Source organism: Varroa destructor, unplaced genomic scaffold, assembly GCF_002443255.2.
Source record: "Varroa destructor unplaced genomic scaffold, Vdes_3.0 BEIS01000007.1, whole genome shotgun sequence".
NCBI classification, from domain to species: Eukaryota; Metazoa; Arthropoda; class Arachnida; order Mesostigmata; family Varroidae; genus Varroa; species Varroa destructor.
In genome coordinates, this window is record NW_019211460.1 from 17,477,538 (window position 1) to 17,500,880 (window position 23,343).

The 23,343-nt window shown below is 40.2% G+C and overlaps 1 protein-coding gene and 2 long non-coding RNA genes across 3 annotated transcripts; 1 reads left to right on the top strand and 2 right to left on the bottom strand.

Moving 5' to 3' along the window:
- Positions 1-598: 598 nt before the first annotated feature.
- Positions 599-13,945, bottom strand: Pi3K59F (phosphatidylinositol 3-kinase 59F). Its single transcript, XM_022815679.2, has 14 exons — positions 13,324-13,945; positions 11,563-11,775; positions 10,722-10,864; positions 9,671-9,795; positions 9,212-9,322; positions 8,838-9,020; positions 8,461-8,633; positions 8,103-8,245; positions 7,566-7,827; positions 6,818-7,318; positions 6,168-6,348; positions 4,383-4,643; positions 3,805-4,024; positions 599-3,339 (listed from the first exon to the last, which is right to left on the bottom strand). Exons 1-14 carry the CDS (start codon positions 13,407-13,409, stop codon positions 2,864-2,866), a joined length of 3,078 nt encoding a protein of 1,025 aa, XP_022671414.1. The 5' UTR covers positions 13,410-13,945; the 3' UTR covers positions 599-2,863.
- Positions 13,946-14,105: 160 nt separating this feature from the next.
- On the top strand, positions 14,106-21,532 carry LOC147754397 (uncharacterized). Its single transcript, XR_015317690.1, has 2 exons — positions 14,106-14,374; positions 21,045-21,532. It is a non-coding gene; the product is annotated as an uncharacterized LOC147754397 (long non-coding RNA).
- On the bottom strand, positions 16,719-18,798 carry LOC147754398 (uncharacterized). Its single transcript, XR_015317689.1, has 3 exons — positions 18,143-18,798; positions 17,726-17,834; positions 16,719-17,162 (listed from the first exon to the last, which is right to left on the bottom strand). It is a non-coding gene; the product is annotated as an uncharacterized LOC147754398 (long non-coding RNA).
- Positions 21,533-23,343: the final 1,811 nt, after the last annotated feature.

Genomic DNA, 23,343 nt, shown 5'->3' on the forward strand with positions numbered 1-23,343 from the left:
AGGCTTTCGTCAAGGTTAGGAAGAGTCAAAAAGGATTTTTAGGAGTATTCACTCTGCTCACATTCGATCTCATATGTATAAGATAGTGTCCATGACATGACTGCCGATGAAATCCAATAGTCTGGCAACCGTTATAAGATATCAAAATCTAACAAAAAATATAACTAGTTTACTGATTTAGACCTAGATTCATTAGGAAATAAGTTGTCAATTACTGATAGTTAGGGCCATGCTAAGTATTGGTAGACAACCTTGTCTGACGGAACGCCTAACGGCGATACTGGACGTAAAAACATACAGGCAGCTTAAACTCGTAGAGAACCACAGCTTTAAAATCCATTTTCACTTTTTCTGGGAATTGATTTCTTCGCATTGATGGAAAAGCTCTTCTTGGTGGAAGCGAGCTGTCGGTATCGCTATTTCTTACTTTGTCTTATGGGCTTGCATACCTCTATGGGTACTATTCTGAGTTGCAAAGTGTGCACACATAATTGTGTGGCTCTTTTATTATAAATCGCTTGTACAAACCCAGTAGAAACACTATTTCAACGTTTAAATAGTTCGTGGAAGTTCGAACGACTGAAATGAAAGCACGGTATTAATTATATTTAAATAGTTTTATTCGCCGGTTATCGTATTATCGTCTTTTCCATTTGTGAAGAGTGCTCCCTTTTCTTGAGTAGTGCTTTTACTTTATCCTAATTTTCTTTTCACACTCTATATTCGCTCAGGTTTCCTATTATTTTATTTCTATATTCAAATTTTATTTCCTATAGTTTTCAAAAAATCCAGTATTCCATCACCTGTACTTATTCATCAACGTTTGCGCTACCGTTCTAAAGTGCTAAAATCGCAGAAATGTTACAAAAATACATGCAAGCGTACCCATAGCTATATCAGTCTTATGCATGCTTATTTTATTCATATACATATATATGTGTGTGTGTATGTATGATGATTTTGTATCACAATTGAAGTTACGTCGATAAAAGCTGTCAATAAATGGAACTCTACGGTAAACGGCGTTAGAGCGTCTGCCTATGCAGTGGCGTAACGAAAGAAAGATTTACATTTTGAGTAATAAAATTACTGAAAAAGGGTAGATTATAATTATTAATTCGAGCTGGTTGTAATTGTGCATTTGTAAGTCTGTAATTCAATAAGAACTATGAAATATTAAAAAAAATGTTAAGGAAACGCGCTTTTAGCAAACCAGCTGGCTATTCTTTTTCATCTAGAATGGAGTAACAGAATCTTTTAAGTTTTTATAATTTATGTTTCCGTCGATGTAATTAGCCAAACGGCGCGGGTATTATCATTATTTTTATTGACTTATTTGTCCTTAACTAAGGAAGTAAACTTTTAAGTTTCTTAAGAGATTTTCATACCTTTTACTACCTATACTTGACCTTAACGCATACAGATACACATACATGCTAACAAAGTAATTCAATAGTAGTAAAATTAAACCTATCTACAAACATGTAGAGGAAAGGCAAAAACGTATTTTCAGAACCACCATATTGATCGACTAAACAGCCCAGACATGTGTTATTTGTGATGTTCTTGTGAAGGCCTGTTCATATACTACAACCTCATGTTTTTTGCATGTGCTGAAAGAACGTTGTTGTTTTCACTTTCAGTGAATCTCTTCTCTGACTCGCTGTTTACATTCGTTTTATACTGCTTTGGATGCTGTCGCTCTCGTCTTTCACTAGTTTCTTTCTTCCGGATAACTATGTTGTTGTTGTTTACGTTATGTATACTTCTGCGATCTCATCTATGTGGTCTATTTGTGATTTGAACATTTATGTACAAAATTTGCTTATATGTAGCATTCTTTACTTTTGCAACGCTATCAACTCACTCCAACAGTAGAGTATAACATTTGGTTTGGAAAAATCTTCTGTTTTGCCTTGTCTGCTGTCCAATTATGGCCGTCGTATGCTCCCCTTTAGCGCATTTCATTTACCCAGCCCTTTTTAAATAAAATGGCATCTAACTTTTTAGTTTTGGGATTCGGCATGTGCAAATGTTATTACTTGCTTGAAAAAAAGGAAAATGCAAGCGTTCGTAGAGTAATACAGAAAAAGCACCTTTGCTATTTTTTCCTGATATTGATTGAGATGACGACTAGAGTCACGGGGCGTTTTGTGACGCTTTAGCATTTCACTGCCAGCGAGCTTACACGCTATTTCTACGATGGCGTTGTTCATTAGATCAGGTTCGGGTGACTCATCAGTAATTAAACTTATTACGATGCCACCAACATCCAACAGACAACAGAATAAAAATTAGGAGCTCCTTACGTCGATTGAATTTCAGCAGTTATCGCTGCTTCGTTCTTGTTACCTAAAAGCTGTAACGATCCCTTATTACTGCAGCTCTTTCTATATGCAAAGGAGAGTATTACTAAGCTTCTCGTTTGTTTACTCAGCCTACGGACACATCACGAGAAAGTGAGTATAGCGATCCTAAAACCTTCTTTCCACAGTCTGGCCAATGCGTTGTCCATTTAGATAAAACCTACGAGTACAGCTGATGCCGTATACTGCATATTTCGTTTGATAAACAGTTTATAGCTTGACCTCTCCGTAACAAACAATAACTCATTTTCATTGACACCTATTTTTGCGCCAATTTTTACCATCTCATCTAATCATCATCAAAACTAAACTTAGGCTTCCTTTTTATTTGGTTTTCATTTGTGTACGTTGGACTGAAATTTAAACTACTAGTTATTTTTATTGATGCTGTTTTCCTTTGGGTTATTTAATTGAAGTCCGTTCAATTATTGTTATGCAACTACAATACGTATAGTGATTAATTCACCTTGTCTCTGTACTGACGTATTCGGCTCAGTCTACTTGCGCCAATATTGCGCCCATTTGTGAAGAGATTCCACGACGACGGCCATGACAGCTGAGACAGACGAATCGATAAGGCGCTGCATTTCGGAGACCGCTTCTTCGTCTGTCATCTCAAGCATGAATTTGTCCTGAACCTTTTTGGCAGTCTTGTCGGGTTCGAGAGCAATGTCGGGCACGCTGGCATCCACCATAAGAGAGAACAAATTAAGAATAAGGTTAGCGTGACGCCGAAGATGTAGGAACGTGGTATAGCATTGTTTTTTGAACTCGTTATAATGCTCCGCATTCACGCCTCCCATTGCTTCGACCATTTCACGACTAAGTTTCATCGGTGGAGGCAAAGGTTTCGGATCCCGACCGAGAATGTAGCCAAAGTCGATGTGGAAGAGCTGACCACGTTTGGTGAGTAGTAAGTTGTCCAAATGGCGATCGCCCACGCCCAAAAGGTACGTGATCACGCAATAGCCAGCTAAAAAATGTGTGGCAAAAGAGAATTATTAAAAGTATGTTAACGTACACATATCAGTATATTACCCTCACTACCGACCGTAAACGTTCTTTATTTCGTTTAGGTATTATTAGTTCGCTTCTTATCACTTTTCTAGCGGTTGTTTTTCCTTACTAACTTGTTTTATCCTTTCCGACTCAAAAACGTTTTCGAATGTATTGTCTGGTGTTACCCTTAAGCAGCAAAATCCTTTCTGACTTCAGCCACTGCGCTGTGGGACTTGTTGTTACGATACCCATTGTAGGTCTAATATCCATAATATCAGTAATCGAAATATGTTTTAAGAGCGTCAAAGTGTCTCCATGAAGCAAAGGGTCGCCTAAAAATTCGGGTGCAGTTCCTGTGTAAGCTATAAAAGATCACAGAGATGTCACTATTAAACACCTTGAAATCATCGACATCTGTGTGAAGAGGAGAGAAGCTTACCGCAGGATTTCACATAGTTGTCCATTACTTCGGGATCGATTCCGTATGGCCCGTTTGAATTAGGTGCACATTTTTTGAAGTAATTCTGAATTGATCCTTCTTCTTTCAGCACGTCAGCTACCGTTCGAGACTCGACGTACTCGACGAAGCCATGCTGGGTTGAAGTCGCCAACACACAATATGGTGTCAACTGAAGGTCCAAATTTTCGCGTCGAAGGAGCTGTGTTTTATGAAAAGTTGACGATTTAGAAGAATCTATATTGGAAACAGTGCATCTATTGTGAACTGCCACCGGTGTCGCTGCTCGCCATTCGGCACAGATTGCCTGAACTTATATTACTAATTGTAATAAATACCTGAGAACTCACAAGTTGTTTTGCATTTACTGTGAACTTTCGTCATTAAGACCTATTAATAGCTATCGATCGAATCTCAGATTTACTGAGTTCATAATAACATACTATTGAAAATATATACATATTAAAAAGAAGAAGTACAAAATTAAATGTGTGTGGTACAATTAATTTGAGAAGCAGTGAATAACAAAACAGTGATTTCTAAAAAAAAAATAGACTAACCTTATCCATAAGAGAGATTATTTGCAGGATAAGTTGGTCCTGCCGAAGATCGTCACCGTGCTTAAATATCGCGACGTACTCCTTTCCGACATCCGTTAAAAAGGTTAAGCGACAAGGCATAAGGGCACTCTTAAATAGCGTCGCCTCTTCAGCCACGATTGCTTTAACACGCACTTTTGGATTTAGCGGCAACGCAAGACTCTCAGGAAAAACTAGTTTTGACTTTTCCGGATCGCTCAGCAAGGCTCTTAATTTCTCGATCTGCATATTTGTTTTTCGTTAAAAAAAAAACAATGACAAATATTAGGCATAGTTCGACACGAAGATTTGCATTGGACGACCAGGGAATCTCGTGTTTCAATAATAGAAGCCAGTTGACAATTTGAGGGTGTTTATATCCGTTAGAGCAGCAGGAGACGCGCAAACTATAGCATTTATTGCAATATTTTAAGGGGATTTGGTCACTGAAGAGGCTTCAACCAATAGGTGACTTGATTTCCTTCCCTTTCTCTCTCTAATATATATAGAGCCACAGCTCGAGACCCGTATACGGTTCAGTCGTTTTCATTACACGAACCGGGTTGCCAAACAGAACAGACACGATGCAAAGCTCGAAGATCTGCTTCATAGGCGAGAACAAATTTCCTGAGAACGTTAGAGAACGGATTGGCTGCCAAAAGACAAAGCTCGCGGATTTACATTGTTGACTTTATCATACACTGGAATCTACCTAATTGTTGTTTTGGTCGCTTAAAGCCGTCTCCGCGAGGCAATCGCTTTAGTCCGAGTTCTTGTAAACTAAGGGTTTTATCTGAGCATAGTTTGAGCATTGAGTTGGACTGGTCAGTAGGATGTTCGAAATAGGTTTCACTGGGTATTTCTTTTGCTAATTTCAGACAAATTTTAGGGTTTTTTGGACGACTTGTTCCGTGATCATCCAGGATTTTTGTAATGTTTATATGAAGAAACCTTAAGGTGTTTTTAGAAAAAATACAAATTTAAAAGGAATGGCACAATATGAAAAAGTAGTTTACGTAATAATTGAGAAACCGATTAGTTGCAATAAGAAAGAAAAAAAGGTGGTATTAAATATTGTTGATAACCGTATTCACCTTATCAACAAGGTGACACGATGTTGGCTAATTACAGCTGTGGCAACCATCTAATTGCAACTATATGATAATTGCGACAGCCGAATAACCTGATTTCAACTAAGCAACAAGGTTATTGCGGTATTCCATAGAAAAACAAGAATAAGCATTTTATCCCGTTGTACTGCAACAGGGTAACGGGACCGGAAGAGACAGGGTAGGCGTATTTAGGCTAAGAGTTACGCTGAATGTAACCAATAAGCACAAGTGCACCTAGACAGCTGGGTCACTTTCAGATTAGCTGACGAGGAAATATGTTTGCCATAATAAGATGGCTGTAACGAAATACTAAGAATACTGCAATGGGGTTTCAGCAGAATTAACACAGAATTACCAGAGTTTTGTAGGTTCGCAGTAGAGCGAGAGTTTATTTTGTCAAGTATAACTAAAATAGATTTGTTTATTAACGGTAAAACAGGTAGATATAATAACTGCATCAAGGGAATGGCCTTTTGTTACTTGCAATGGGTGAGCAAGACTACCGCAAAAGTCTAACGAGGTTATTGCAAGACGACACTGTTGGTATATAGTTGAACTATACCTTACAAGCTGGTTGCGGTATCAAATTATCAGGTCAGCTGTCGCAAAATATAGCAGCTTAGGCGAATGTCGCTCAGTTTTGTATACTACAAACCTTCTTTTGGCGGTTGCTACTGTCAGCAGCAATTGGCTTCATGAGATTAACAAGATTTTTGATGAATGAAAGTTGTTTGGCCAGCATCTTCCGTCGCAGGTCTTGCTCTCGGTTACCATTTTTCAGACAAAGGACGAGGCGACGCAGAACATCGGCATACATGTCCGCATAGCTTCGATTTCTTTAATGTAAAAAAAAAGAACGAAAAGGGAGTTATACTCTCTCTGATAATACATTATTGCACATACAAAAAACATAGTTTTAGTCCAATTTGAAACAAATATTGAATTTGGAGGGAGAAACAAATCAACAAAAAGTTTGTTCTTTCGTTCAAAAATGTTTCGCCCAACGAAAATAAAGCGCATGCTTGCAATAGGACTAAATCCGCATTGCGTTCTACCTAAAAAATAAAATAGGAGCAACCCAAAGGTGTATACGGAAGTAACTATTAGGCCGAGTGACCATGTTTGATCAAACAACTACAACATGTAAAGGCAAATTACACCATACAATATCTCATTGTCACTATTACGCCCTAACGTATCATTGAACTGCTAGACGCGTCAAATCTAATAGGAGAGATCTGTTTGCACTAATTTGTACTCCTAGAAGTTTTACAGTCGTTTCCAGTTTATTCGAATGGTTCTTACCCTCCATTGTTATCTTTTCTACCAGCGCTATTGGCCGTTTGGGTTCCACCAGCGGCTCCAGCGTTTGCTCCGGGTGTCCCTGTTGCCACTGGGGCATGATTGTGAGAACCTTCGCTCTCGACAGTCAGGTACCAATAAAGGTAGTTAGCAAGGGTGTCGCTTCGACTGGCTCGCTTGATCAAGAAGCTGGCCAGATCGCGATTGTCCTCGAGGACAGCCGTAATAGCGGCCGCAGCTGCCAGACCCGTGGCACAACTTGAATCATCTTGCGGACCAGCGGCTGTTCCGGGCTGTATTGCCGTTGATCGTTCAATACCAGCAGCGCGATAACGAGAATCTTTCGAGTCAGTATCATTATACTGGTCCCGATAACGATCGTCACTCCGTTCCCGCAAGTCGACTCCTCTATCCGTCCTTCGAACGTCATCAATCGCACTATTTACGGTAGCACTGCTGACGTTGCTTTGCGTGCTTTCCATCAATTCATCAAACCTGGACAATCTGGAATAGCCGAGAAATGCTTTAGGTATTAATAGGCGAGCTTCATTAGCGGGAAGCGTATATTTAGCTATATGTCCTCTTTATATCGTACCCCGAAAATATGCCACGGTCATTGTCAAACTGCCTACACATACGTAGTACAAAAAACATACGCCTGTTTTTTTCTAATTCAAAGATCAATGAACTAACAGATTTCGATAAACTGTATACAATGTAAGAAATTTTGCTCTGGTAAGCTTTTACTCACAAAGGCTGCTCAAGCTGTGAATGTGTACCAGGTGAGATAGGGACGCCTTGTTGCGCACCAGCGTTTGAATTGGAATGACCCGGTGAACCCAAATTTACGTTGGTGCTTGTTACTGTATCGGTATCTTGACCGTTTTGAGTTGAAGGCTCATATTTCAGCGCTTGGACAAGCTGCAAGAGATAAAGCAGAAGGTCTTCGTCGGAGGCTTGTTCGAGCCGAGTCACTGCGTAGCGTCGGACGGCCGTATGTTTAAACTGCGGCCCTGTAAATTATAAGTAAAATATCATTCCTAGGTTGCGTTTCAAATGAAATTATTCTATTAATATTATTATAATATATATATATATATATATATATAAATTATAATTTTCTTTATCCGCTAAGTAAGCGTGATAATATGATCAGTAGCGAACATTCGTTCATGTTTTACAAAATGCTATGAGACCAATCGGAAGTAATTACGCACTTCACTTGGAGGAATACAAGAAAGCAACGTCAGCCAATCAGAAACGCAACGAAAACAACAAATGCCTTTACCTAAAAGTTCGAGGGCGTCTTCGACATCCATGGGTTCCCATTGACGCATTAGTTCGAGGGCTTGAAACGTCTCTTCGTCGACATCCCACCGTACACAATGGACGAACTTAGCCAAAGCTTTCTTTTGATCTTTAAGGTAAAACCTGTAATAGGCGAAAAACCCTTTATTATATTCGAAAGTGCACTGTGGAATAACTTGGTTGGATCAATTTGCTACCTTATAATAAGTAATACAGTCTTGATGACTATTTTAATACTTTACGACGGTACGTGCTTCGGACAAGTGATCCGTGGGCTCGTCTCTCATCACTGAATAAGCTGATGAGGATTTTTTTGTGTGTTAAATGATAATAAGCACCTGAACTTCCATACGAGATCTTGCTCGTCTGCCGTAAGCGGTGTTGTAGAGCACTTGTTGACAATTCGATTAAGCTGATCTCGGATGTTCGCATTTGGCTTGAGATCTTTATCGATCAGCTGGGTGCGTTGATTTCGAGATAATTTATGATGTTTATCCTCTACCAGATTTTCCTGCAATCGAAATAGGCAAACGCTTTTTTGCCTGGAAAGTGTTTTTTTGCTTTGGAAAGTGATAATTGCGCCTTGATAAGTTGTTCAAATATATACACAATTATGGCTCACGCACGTTAACATGCAAAATGTACGCGTTAATGATTTCTCTCACAGATATTACCCATGCTATAAGAAGTGACCTGTGAACGGCACGGCACTTACATGCCAAACATCTGGGTCGAACATGGTGGCTAACTTTGCTTCGCTAGGGCGTGCAGCCGAGTCTTCTTTTGGGGGCCAAGGAAGGTTATTGTGGCATTGTGTGTCAAGATCTTTTTCAAAATATACGACCATATGCTCAATATCATGGTATACCACGCGGGGAAACTCGATCATTAGGAACATCTGGAAGAATGGCATTAACGCAAACAAAAGTCGAGACTAAAAGTTAAAATCGGTAACTTAATTAACGTACTCCGATTTAATCACATTGCTGGTTTCTCCATTTATTAGAATGTATTATATACAAGTAAATGGTACTTTCGTCAAGTTTTCCTCCCTTATTGGGCTACTCTAACTGAACAGTTGTAACTCACTTGCTGCGATTTTTTTTTCTCGTTGTTATTCAATATCTCAATCTCACGGAACGTCAGCCTGTCCATCCAATCTACCCGCGCCATTTCGCCATTATGATGCTTTTTTGTTAACTGAAAATGAATTCAACAGCCATAAAAAGGTATGACAAAGCAAGAAAGCAACCGAACGAAGACAAGGATTTAACTATTGCCGTCATGGAGACGTGTCTTCTTCATCATCAAGGTGACGTCATTTGGTTCAGATGTTTATAGATAAGATGCTGTGCAATTAACTGATACCATTTCCGCCATATGTATGTAATATACCGTAGGGTAAAATAGTCTATAACATATGAAGGTCACGTATATATTTTTCTTGGTCTCAACTGTCGAATTCTAGAAGCCAAGTTTGTATCTCGAAATGAAGACTTTGCTTTTATATCCCGATACCATGATAACAAAAATAAAACCTGTTTTTACCTTTATGAGCCGAGCCATTTCATCTTTAGCACCTGAAATCTTTCCTGGTGTTGACGTCGAACTCGAACCATCCGCTTTTGAGTTCCCCCACAGTTTAAGGTCGTGCATTCCCTGGCGCATCGCACCTAATATTGTAACGCACGGACAACATGAATAAAATAATATGCGTTTATAAAGTATTAAAACTGGAACTTAAAATCGCCTTATGTTTATAGCAAATTTCCCTATAATTTTTATTTCGAATTGAAATAAATTTTGGATGAATGATGACGTGACGTTGTTCGCAAAGTTTTGATAAAAAGAATACACATAATTACCGTAAACAAGTACGATAACATAACAATACTGGTATTTATTATTAAGGTTCTTTATTAGAGGTTTATCTAACAATAGGAATGGGTATAATATGACCTCCAGTAGGTCCTCAAAGTTTTTTTTAATTAAATACAGTAATTTATTACCATCACAATTTATGATTACATGATCACATCAAAAAGTAAGATTGCAAACCTTATCACATAAAGCTGTATTCATAATTTCCTCGGAAATCTCTTTTGAATTAGCTCTATCCATACTACTTTTATTTCTAAAAGAACTTAGACGAATTGAGCACAGTGACGCCTGTGCACGATGTCAACTAGCTGTCCCGAACTTAATACGATGCCTTGTCCAAAACGTCAGCGTTTCCGCAATTATCGGCGCTAGGTCGTTCTGTCTACATTAATCCAATCATAAGCGTAGACATGATTATTTATTTATATCTCAGTTTACGCTAATTGGTTATACGCCAATTAGAGATCACGAGTTCGTTTTCAGCGCCATTTTTTCAATAAAAGAATCGGCAACATGACCGTAATATTACGTGTTTTTAAATAAAAAGGACGATACCGCCATTTCAAAAAGACATTCGTTGGGATATCCTTCCTATGCTTTTTCGATATATTCTAGTGTTGAGAGAATGGTAACTTACATTTGATAGCGACAAACAAATATATAATTCTGACTGGAAATTATGTATAATACGTTTATGTGAAGTTAGGATAAGACATGCCATGTTTGTTGAAAATTGATACTGTAGTTCCGCCTACTGGTACAGCGGTCTTAGGGCCGTGAAGATCCCAGACGGTGAAGGCTAACTGGGCATCACGAGGCAAATCCGAGAATTTCAGAGGAAGTGTCAACCACTCGTTCCAGCTGCAATACGATTCAATATTCAATCAAGTGCGAAGATTAACGTACGCAATATGGTAATGTATCGAAAATTATTAGTAACTCAAGTCATCAATTTTCATTGCGGTGTAACAACTGTACGTCTTGTAGGAACGAGATATCAACCATTAATTTGCTGCTTATTTACAATAGTAATCATACTGAAAAAGCGAAACAGTTCCAGGTCCACACGAATTCTTACTAAACCTCACCAAAATTATTCCATCGTAAGCTACCGTTCAGATCAGTAACTGGATCTAGTAAGCATAACGCCTTATTATACCATTTGTAAAACCCTTATTACTATTGAATCACGAAATACAGCATAGGCAAGCTAAATCATTGCATCAACCTTGGAGCAAGACCCACTGAGGGTAATCAGTCTATAGGAGACAAAATATTACGGAGACCACCGAAACTGAACAAAACGAAATTAGTCTCAGACGAAGGCGCTCGTTTCCTCAGTATCGACAAGTTGGTTGTTTTGAAAAAATATTAGGATATTTCATTAAAAACAGGAATGAACCAAATATGTGAACCCGATCGTTAACTAAATTTTCAAAGAAAAAAACGTGGCACTAGAAGAAACCAAATAGTCGTCACGGAAAATCCTTGCAAGGATTAGAATAGTTTAGTTGAATGAATGGCAAACTAAAATGCTATTTCAATAAGCAACAACATACTTGTATCGCGTTGTAAACGGCTTGTACGATGTTTGCGTTGGCAAGGCAAGACTGCGTCCGTCGGAAAAGATTTCGACCGTGACAACAAGGTCGGAAACGAGGCTTTGCTTTTCAGCATCTCCCCACGTCAACAGTAGCTGATTACGTCGCAAGAGAGGATTTTGAATCAGATCCTGATACGGTGGACGTGGCCGATCGCCTTCCAGAGTACCCCTGAAATACAAAATACACAACAAAATTTAAACAAATGAATAATAGAACAGACAAGTAGATATCGAGAGTTATAAGAGGGCATTCCCAATAAAAACACGTTTAAAAAGCACACATCTCTAAACTAGAGTATCGATAAAATACAATGGATACTCGCGCCTCTAGTTTTCAATTGGTAAACTTCTGCTTAAATCCATGGTGGTTGACTTCGCTCGACCTTTGCTAGAAGTTATGCATATTAGAAGTATTTTAACGTTAGTACTTCTACCGTTAGTCAGGTAACTAGTTGGCTGAGCTGCTGTCTCTGAGATTAGCCACTGGATCATTCAACTACTCATCCATTTCCGTCACCCAAAGACACTATGTTGCAGAATGTATTTAATTACATCGTATAATATGAGTATAACATTTTGTTGCTTTCTGTCAGTTGTACGAGTCCCTATAGTAACAGAATGGCATGGGGGTGTCACTAAGACACCCGGAAAGCTTAACTTCAAGTCTAACTTGCTTTAGCCTTCAGATATATCAGTAGCGTAGTGTTCGGCGGAGAGTCTTCTTTCAGTCGCACCATTTTTCCAGGTATCGCCTCATTGAGCTGTCTAGACTTGTCATTTGGTACCATTTTTGTAGCATTCTATTATTCGTGCATAGATCCTTTATAGCTGCAATCTGTTAAAAAGTCTGCATGTTGAATTCTGGAATGAGACATGACACTGATCAGTCATTGAAACTTGTACGTTTTCATCAGCAGTTATAATGTTATTAAGGGCGAGTGTGATTATATATTCATTTATTGTTCGTGTTAAGTTGTCCTACTATAGTCGGCTTTGAAGAAGTTACCAATGCCTCTTAAATGGCAATTTAACATCAATGCCTGTCGTTAATGGACGAAACAAGCTCAACCCGCGCCGCCAATATCGCACGGATTACTTGTCATAATCAATAAAATTTGACTTGTATCGATAGACTTAAGTACGTTGTGACTATGGGTAAGCAGTCAACATCAGGTTGACCCTAGACTGTCCCCACGTTGTTCCATATATTGTAAGTTACCACAAAATTGCCACGAAATGAACGGATTAGCTGTTTATATGGCTTTATCGTGTCGCCGCTGTTTGTTTGCGTGTAAAGCAACGAATGCACTCTGTGTGTCCTGATCCGTTATTTACTGTATAACAACCAGTTCGCGTTTGTTTTGAGGATTACTAAATGAAATGCCGGAATAATAATGAGCTTATGCAAATCGCAGCTCACGTCTATACTTCCCAGTACTTTCTCGCATCTTGTAGCTCTACGTATATAAGGAAATGCAGAGTACACTTCATATGATAGCCTCGTGAAGAAACGTATACTCTGTGGCCTAATCATTCACTACTGCTGTTTCGATTGTTGTCATTATTTTGTTTGATTGTATGTCATAAGCACACCTGGCTGCAGCCCGGTTGTAAGACTTGCAATCACAGCAACAGAGACAACTTACACAGCAGAATGTTTAAAGCGACTACCATCATTGTCATTAAACGTTTCCCTGTTTCCATTACAATTCCTTACACTTTAATTTTGAAACGGGCGTCGAGATCGGATGAGTAAACATATCGAAGCAGTTGACTGGTCGGTTCGCCATCCAGGAAATTCATCTCTCAGTACCGCTGTCGAGGCTTTTTGCCCCTCTAGGGCTTGGCATGCCCCGTTCTTCGCACAGACTTGCCGTTTTGTTTCTCCTTCCCGGCCGCGGGCCAGGGTCTCAGGAATTTCAAGCCAATTACGTCTTTGCAACGACGACACACGCGCAACCACAGTCCAGGCGAGAACTTCCTAAACGTTACCACCTTCTAAGGGCTGTTAGAACGCACATCCACACGAACAAAAATTACTCGAACTTCACACGCGATCGGTCACCAGTAACCGGATAGTGCTTTTCAAAGCAAATCGAGCGAGTAGAATTTACTGAGAGCGGAACTGAGCTCGACAGATATGATCAGCAATGAAACATCTCGGCGCACTCCATAACTTTTACCGAAACTAGAAAACTCCTCGTTTCACATACACACACACACACGCACCCACACGCCAGAATGAATATATACGATGTATAGACTCGTACTTGTCGTGCTCGATTCGAGCACTCAATTTTACTGAGACAACTTACGAACACCTGGATGTCAACATGGACGATTGAACGCATTTCTGGTTCGACCCTTAACGAACTTCAAAGAGTCCTTATTGGCGGGCTGTTTGTGTGTGAGCGGAAAGGGAGGGAATGCGCTAACGCGGTTCGTTTGAAAATTACTTTCCCCAAATATGGTCAAAAAAGAAAGGTCAATTACAGTCGGGATAGTATCTGATGTCTAGATGCTACGAACTGTGCTTAACTTTGAATATTCTAGAAAATACAGTCGTAGCCAAGCCAGAAACCTCCGCTCCTTAGAGACGATCCATCGAGACGTGCTATACTATATGTGTAGTGATATGAAGGATGTTTTTTTTCGATGTTATTGCTGGCAAAAAACGGCTAAGGTTCTGTTGTGGTATTCACATCGGGCCTTGATGAACTGTTCGAACTCATGTTAATCATGTTAACTCATGAAATTCAAATACTGAGGTAAGCTGCCCAAAAATGAGCCCTTGGCAAACCCTAGCAGGTGAGGACCCGCAAGCTGGATACTAACTACATCTCTATTGTAAAATGCGTCATTCGGATCAGCTGCCAGCAAACAATTATGGCGACTGGTTGCGCTTTGGGAAGTTCATGGTATCAATGTAATTATTAGCAATTTACACGTAAAAGCCTTTTACGTCGGTTCGGGCACGTTAACATAGTGAGCTCAAATGCTAGAAAATAGAATGGCATACAATTTTGATAAAAAATTAACCTTATTTCTACAAGAAGAGAAACAAGCTATGAAATAGTGGTATACCTGTCAAGGTAGGATAGAGAAAGCTAATACTCGCAAAAATATTAACTTAATTAAAAGTATTCAACAGCTATCGATAATGACGAGCTAGTTTTACCAGTCAGCCCGTGGGCCCTCTGCCCTCGGTTACAATAATATCGGCGGTGCATAGAGCAGGTTATGTTAATAAAGATCATATGTTTTTATTGAGTAACTTTCCTTTTTTATTGCCGTACATTAAGTGTCTATCTATGCTACAATATGAGCTCTGCGCCTCCGTAGAATATCGCTTAGTTATCAAAAGAAATTCGTCCAAAATTGTAGCTCGTCTCTTTTCATAGCATAGAGACAGGACATTTAGACAATCACGAACACAAATGAACAGTTAACTACTGAGCCTTATCTGCCTACGTATTCATTAATAAAATAGAATGTTTCGACTTGAGCATCAATTAACCTGAACAGCAAATTAGTGTTACACCCATTGTAGATAACCCTGTCAAATACATCTTTCTATAATACCTTTAAATACTATAAATAGGTACTCAACCCGACGGTTATCCTAGGCCATGTCGTGACCAGGGGCTTAAATATAGAGGCAAGAAGTACAAAGATAAATAGGATTAAATCGACCATGAAAGCATATGATAGCTCGTGTGAAATTAAAAGAAAATATATATTTTGCTTCCAAGACTTGCTTGTAGGTGGCACAGATCTAAAATGGCATTTCAGCATAACAAAGATAATGATTTCCATACGGTTCACAAAAGCAGAGACTAAAAAGTAGTAGGGTAACGCAAAGCAACAAGGACAACGAAAAACATATTAAGGCTTATGTCAAGTACAAGCTATTCGATTACAATAGTTCCATAGTAGAATTAGTAGAGAAGGTTTTCCCGTTATTGCGTTTACGTCAACTGCGTAAGCGAATGTAGCAACTTAGAATAAGAACTAGTTGAATTTGACCAAATATTGGTGTTTTTTGGTTAAACTTGAAAGCCAATACAAAGCACACCACATTAGGGTCATTTACAGTCACTATACGGAATGATATGGTGCTACTTGAGCGGAACTGACAAGTAATTGTTTTACTTTCAAGTTGTTTGCAATTCAATTGCGATATTTATGTATTTTTTAACAGTATTTTATTATATTTAGCATCTCCTGTCGTGAAAAGGTGTTACTAGGCGACGCTGGCGCCATCTATAGATTGCAAAACAAACCATATATTACGTACAGTGCATTGAAAAAACATGGATATATTGCCATTATTAACATTATTGAATGAATGATTCGTTTATAGATACCTCTTCAGAGTTTTTTCGATTGTAGCTCACGATTGAGCTACGCCTTCACGTTTGCCAAGTTTTCATTGAAAGACATGTTTTTCCCGTGTTTTTTTTGACTGGACGTCAATAATCAAGTTAACTAACGCTCTAATCTTTGGTTCGCCGTGATAATGCATAGTATCCAATATACAAGTGATCCACTACAACTAATCACCTGCGATAGAGAGCAGGCCGTTACCTTAGCCACCTGCAGCACAAATAACTGATTTAGGTCGACGTACAACGGTTTTTAGAAGACCTCGAATTGAACTTCTCTATATCGGGAGAGAATGACATAACTGAACGTATTTGTTTTTGTGCTTCGTTCAACACGTCCTAACGAAGTCCTCAGTTGTTTTAAGAGTCCTGTTTCATTCATAATTCTATTAACTGTGATCCTTACGAGTCGATAAAACAACACTAGCTTCCGGAAGTTTACAGTCGTAAAAGTTTCTATGCAGCTACGATAAACATGAAAGTCAGGACAAGTTCAAGTACATGTGGCTATTTTTACAATTGAAGATTTACCCTTTCCAAAAGTAAAGACTTCATCGCACTACAGCAGGTAGAGCCGGTTCCATCTGTAAGCGACGATTAGACTTCTAGCTTACCACTTTTAAAATAAAAAAGTTACGCATCCAAATCTGACTTGTAGTGTTGGTATACACCGTTCAGAAGGTGTCTCATTAAATAGCTTCACGATGTGATTTTTCCATCTCGACGAGTTCACGCCACAGCAGACTTTGCCTTACTATATACAGAGCTTAATTATTTAATTGCTTTGCATGTTCTTGACAATTCAGGATTTGTTCGGTAAACAGCTATTTTTGCAAAATGTAGTTGAAAGAGACGTTAGCCGTTTTACCGCACTAGATGCTTATTCAGTTTCTAAAAGCTACACCTCATAGTTACCTTAAAGTATATTAGTAGTGTCCCTTCACAGCTGACAGTTTTTCCTTTTTGAACAGACCTCGAAACCGCCGTTCGTTGCATTGCTGCAAGAACCTTCTGTCAGGATAACAAAAGGCAGGAGAACTGAGTATCGTGCTTACCGCTTTTTTGGGTCCCTCTGATTAGTTGACGAATGTGTGGCCACTGTATGATCGCGAGAAGAACTCCAAAGGCTGTCCTGTCCAAAGGCTGAGGTATTTTCGGTGCTTCCACGCTACTACTCGCACAATCAAAACGAAAAATTAAGAAATATACGTCCACCTGCCAATATTACAGAGATATTCCGATAGGAATTCGAAAAGGAGGTACGCGTTTGTTCTTTTGTATCTAAACAACCTCACCATTTAGTGATTGGTATGCCGAAATAGTAAAAAGAGTACAACTAATAATACTATGATTACCTGATCGAAAAGACTTATTAAGATGAATATTTTTCCTGGTTGAAGATACGCAGATATTTGACGAGAGACTGCGGAAGTCGTCTTTAAGCGTTCAATGTACAGTAAAATCTCATCGATCAAACAGCGAAGCGAAATATAAACTACTGCCTTGCTTATCTATTGATTATAGGTTGTTATACTATTTGACAAGTGTTGAAAATCGTAATAATAATATATACGAGATTAGTATAATAGTATATACGAGATTTTTTACTTCAAATTTCATTTCAAGTTAAATGTATGAATGAATTACGCCATCTAGCCAATATTACATAATCAAATAAAAATAATTCAAGAACAATGTACCATTACTTCGATACTTCCCAACTGAGTCACTCACTGAAGGAGATCCGCAATTACGTACGTACGGTCGTCGTCCACTCCCTGCACGAGACTCGGATTCTAAGCGACAGGTCCAGGTCATCGACATATTGTAAGACAATTCGGATCTATTCAAAAGGAGTTAGCGAGCAGCTTTTAACATTTATGCATTATAGGTGCAAGGTTAGTTTTACCTTTATGCACAACTTTATTCAACTGACCTTGCCACTGGTCCTATTATTATCTAAACAGTAAATGATTCGTACAGACCCCGTTAAATAGTATTAGGGGACTATTATGATCATTTAATACGAGACCACTCTTTCTGAGCATCTTGATGACGCATCATTTCGACAAAGGCGATTCACCTTCTTTAGTTTATGGTAATACTGAATGAGGGATAATGGCTAAGATAAGAACGTGTGCATATGCGTACCAGCAAATATGTGTTCGGTGAATGATCTCCTAAAGCGACTCCTGAGTGCATCGTCCTTCTCGCAGCTTTTGCCACCCTTCCTAGGGCAGCAAACGCCAGCCAGGCTGCTCGGGTTGAAAATCATCCTATCTTTCGGGGAGACGGAACTACTCTTGGGGCAAATTTATTTCGCCTATTTCCCTGCGATAGCCTATGAACTTTCCTGTATATCTATAGATTCCCTTCAGTCCATTTCGCCTTTCATGTTGGGTCTATCATTCATCCTTTTGGCAGGTACCATGAAATATTCGCGCTCTTCGGCCTCGCACACAACCGTACACGGGCAACGATGAGGAAGAGATCGCATATGAATGGAACCGCCTCAACTGCACCGTTAAGCAGCAAGCGAGGTAGTCATTGCTGTTATATCTCAATGGCAGGAGTTCGGTGATAGAGCAAGCGCGTGCATCGTGATGGACAGCACAGCCGTGCGACGCCCCGTTCACTTGGGGCTGTTGGTGGAGGAAGACAGAAAAAATCAAAGACCCCAAACCACTACAGTATTCTATTTAGAGTTGCCCTTACATGTTTTTTTTTGCAACTCCGATTATCCCTATCACTCGTATAACCCTAATGGGCCACAGACTGTTTTCTATCAAATTTTGCTGAGCGTAGCAGTACACTGAGGACCCATACTACCGCCCAGATCCTCTGATGAACTGTTGTCTGCTGGCTTTGCCATTACAGCAAAAGCCGTAGCGATGGCACAAGGAACCGGTAGATCCCCAAGTAGTGAACGGTGGTTAGGGGAACGAATAGAAAGAGGATAAGGGCAAAATGCGAACATAAAATACTTGATTGAAGAAGGATCTAAATTCGATAAAGGCGATGATCTCCTATGCGGGCGTAGACGCTCGACTTGGGAACGTCGAGCCTTTGCCTCTGTGGATCGGAGCGCTGGCGGCGACACCCAACAACGTCGTCTTCCGCCAGGCTGAACTCGAGAAGCAGGAACTATAGGCCCAATCTGGCTTCGGTGGGCGGGAGGGTTAAACGGTAAGAGGCGATTTCGCTGGAGTGGTCCCTGCGAAAGATTTCTCCATTGTCGTCTGTTTGTTCGGCACTAGCTTTGCGGCTGAAAGGGGATTTAGGGATATTCCTCTGTCGGAGAGCTTTTCCGCTAAAGTAGGGTCGTAGAGTGAGGGGTAACGGGAGAGATGACGCGCGAACGGATTTTAGACGGGAAGGGTCGTCGACGGGTTCAGATCAGCGAAAAAGGCATGAGTTGGAGGCTCAAAAAAGGGTGCCTCGTATTGGAACCCGTTTTTGGGTGGAAAGGCTTGATGCCACCAAAATACTTGATAGCCAGCATAGTTGTCCTAGATTAGGTTAAGAATTATAGTGCATTTGATAATTCGAAGGAGACGAATTTATCAAACGTTAGCAAGCAGTTCGGAAACGTTGAGCGTTGCCCAGAAGGTACAAATTTTGCTCAGTCGTTGATTTTGAAATACGTACTCGCCATGTAGGCATAGCCATATTTATTTATAGCAACATATAGATCAAACGTCAAACGATTACTTATATGTTAATTAGTACAAAAGACAAGCTGAAAAACGGGATGCCAAAGAATACGTTCAGCATTACAAGATAAATGATAATAGCAGCCCGTCATGGCAATGACTCGGGGCCTAATTACGCACCTGTTCATTGAAGACAGAAACCAGTAATTTCTGCACGCGGCACCGTACGTGAATTAACCTGTTCACCACCTCTTTGCCGACACGTGCACGTGGGGGAACCTATTTTGCATTGATTTAAATGTTGGCGGGTTTCTCCTTGCCTATCAACTTCCTCGTTTGGCCCACCCCTTAACTTCCGGTCCGATCCAGAAGATGACACTCCACCTAAAAGTGCTTAAAATGATCCCCCATCCCCTGCCTCCGCCGGCAGTATCGCATTCTCCGTCCTATTCATCATACAGCAGATACAATCTCGTCGGTGGCTGCGTTCAACCCACACAGTGCCGTAGGGTAGGTGTTGGCAAAGGCGTCAGTTGTATCATTCGCTGGCAATTTTCTTCTTATCATAGGGTCGTTATCATCTATTGGGTCACATATATCTTGCATAGACGGCAATGATGATACGAGTAGTCCATGTTAAGTAGTGCACGCAAGATAGAGAAGCGGGCTTTTCACAGATGTCCATATGCCGATGAGATTGAAGGCTCGACTGCGCTTTATGAGGGATGTATACGCATTTGAATTTCCGCGCCTCACATCTGGGACGACCAACATGAAGATCGTCTCTGATGAAATGATTCTGTATACGAGAGCCGCTTTTTACGCTTCGCTTGAACACACAAAGGGGATGTGGTTTGTGCGGTAGTTTTAAGTAAAGATTTTTTTTCATTTTGCTGCTGTTACTAGCGAAAGCATGGTCTCTTGTCGGTCTTGGAAGTAACTGCGTGCAAAAAAACTGATGACGTTCGCATCGGTCCAGTATTTGCATTGTATAATGATGTGTGATCTAGTCAATTATATACTGTATATATTGTATAGAAGTGTATTTGATATATGGTGAAATATGTGACAATGAAAGCTAAACTATGCACGTTTACATGCGCATAAAGGCTTAGCTATGTAAGTTAGAAGTAGTGAGATTTTATCTACTCATACCTAACGTCACGCGTCTCTTAAGACGTTTAAACTTCTCATATTGTCGCCTGTTTTTTAGATAGATTCTTTGTAATCCATGTACACAGCTTGGCAAATGCGATAATGCAACCGACCTTACTTTTATAGCTCTTTGCCTTAGCTTCTTTTAGTTACGACTGGTTAACCTATAACTTAATATTTCTTGTATATATCCGTGCGTATACAACTCACTGAATCCACTGTTTTCTCTTTTGTGTTAATTCCAGAGGTTTGAGCCTGTCCCACGCGTACTACGAATTCGGTTCTTGATACTGATTGCTTTTGTACCAGCTATTAGAATGCCAAGCCTTTCGATTAGTTCTGTATAGATATCTGCTTAAGTACACATCTGCGTAACATACACCTTCATCGAGGTCTGTCTACGACCATTTCCGGGCGGTAGCAACGTTTTGATAGCTCTGCCGGAGCCCGCAATTCGACGAAGGGCTATGCCCTCTTCTAACCTCGTCTCACCTCTAACAGTCTTGACACAGAACCCATGTACTAGACATCACTGAGCCCTTTCATGTATTCCGTCATGTCTGAAAGTACAAACACGCACGGAAGGTAGCATACGACCGTGACAAACTGAAAGGTGACTAGGACGGGGACGGTGATGCTAATCTTGATGCTTCTTCTTGTGTTTTAGTTTGAGAAACACACATTAACATGTGCAAACAATGCTTTGTCAATAAAGATGAGACTATTATTGCCACAGTATAACATCTTGAATTAACAGTTTTGTCTTAGCCAGCCTAACGACGCATGGCTAAACGTCCTAGCAGTTGTGTCGAATAAGCGATTAGGTAGATCACTATCCACTATTGTTGTTCTGAGTATGTTTATATGTTTGCACAACATACGCCCGTTCTAATAACGAGCGTTTGGCGGAACCATTGCTGATGTTCTAGTTGTGCATCGCTTCTCGTTTTTTGCCTCCGTTCGCTCTCTCAGACCGCCTCTACGCCGTTAGCACGAATAATGAAATAAGTCCCCTCCCTCCCCTCAATCCATTCGTCGTTCTAGTTAGCGGTACGATGGTAGAAACGTGATCATGGCCACCGGTGATCATCGTTACATCGTCGTTAGTGTCAGGTGCCGTAATGGCCGACATCGCCCCCGACCATAAAGGGTGACCGTCAGATGACGGGGGCCACAAAGGATCCGACGAGGCCGGCAGCTTCAAGCGATCCGTTCATCGTACGACTGCGCGCGAGTTACACACAGCCTGAGATCAAAGGGGCCACCCGCCCGGTAAAGTCGCCCGAAGGCCTGCTTAGGCTTTTTTCGGCCCATATTCCCACTTCTTCCTTTTTGCCTGTCCGTTTTCCTTTGTACGAGCAATCTCTGGGCTATGACTTGCATAACCTGTTGGCCGAAGATCTAACCCTACACTCATAGAACAAAAGCTAATCTAAAGGAAGCATACATGGCGGAAGACGCGCATATTGATGGTGTTAGCTAGCAGCAGAACGCAACAACTCAACAGCGCCCATTATTTAATGCGGAATTTCCTTCTTGTTTCGGACCTTCAGAGCTGCTACCTTCAAGGCACATAACTGGTCCAAGTAAATTGTTCAAGCCTGTTTCCTTTACAGGAAAAGGTAGGTGGTTGCAGTGTATACGACACCCTGCATGCATAAACGTATTCGCCCCATACATGGGTTCTTATGCAGTTATTTAGATACGATAGTGCATGACCAGGCTTAACTTTGATATCTGCAGAAAGGATATGTATTTTTACGTATGTCTGGCAAGAAGTTGGGCCTCTAAAGTAGACTCCGTGTTTATAACTGATTACCGATTGCGCGGTCCACCATATTTTTACGCCTCGCACAAAAACCATAATAATAACAATAACAACGGCCCAAGATCTATCATGATAATACGTTGTGATTGGTTCTATTGTGTATTCGCTTGAGCGCTTCATGCATAGAGAAGAAACTGGCTTGCAACCAGTATAACGTTTTGAACGTAATACACACATGCAGCCCTACCTTGTCTGAAATGATTTGCCTTATGACCTAACCTAAAGAACCCCAAACTGTATGTTTATCTCAATAGCCTGCTGTTTGTTTTCGTATCGGCGTTTCTTGTGTGATGTAGCTCCCAAAACGTCACCCCGCTGGCGTGGGGTCCTCGGAACGTTTGTGTGACATAGTAGTAGTACCCAGTGACACGTAGGGAAGTTTGTCTCTTGCGATTAAACGTTCCGCTTGTTCGGTCAATGGTCGACTCGTCGATGTTCCTATCGCTTGATTCAGGCAAAATATCAATAAGGTCATGTGGCGACTGGCATACGTTTAACAGTTACAATGAAAGACTCTTTATATACACTATTACGTTATAAAGATTCCTTTGGAAGGGACAAAGCATTGTTGTGTAACGTATCAGAATTAAAAAAAATACGAAGCTTCTTACTTCGAAGAAATGAGCTGTTGGTATTATTCAACGACCGCTGTTATTATAATTATTATATAATAGAGAAGGCGCTACGTCATCAATGAAACATTATATTGTTTTCCA

What these genes read in the sequence shown, in the direction of transcription:
- Pi3K59F (XM_022815679.2), bottom strand. Translation starts at nt 13,409, where the DNA reads ATGAATTTCCTGGATGGCGAACCGACCAGTCAACTGCTTCGATATGTT. An exon ending in AGACGCCCTCGAACTTTTAG is followed by an intron (nt 7,828 to 8,102) that starts GTAAAGGCATTT and finishes TATAATTTACAG; the next exon opens with GGCCGCAGTTTAAACATACG. An exon ending in TCACAGCTTGAGCAGCCTTT is followed by an intron (nt 7,319 to 7,565) that starts GTGAGTAAAAGC and finishes CGGCTATTCCAG; the next exon opens with ATTGTCCAGGTTTGATGAAT.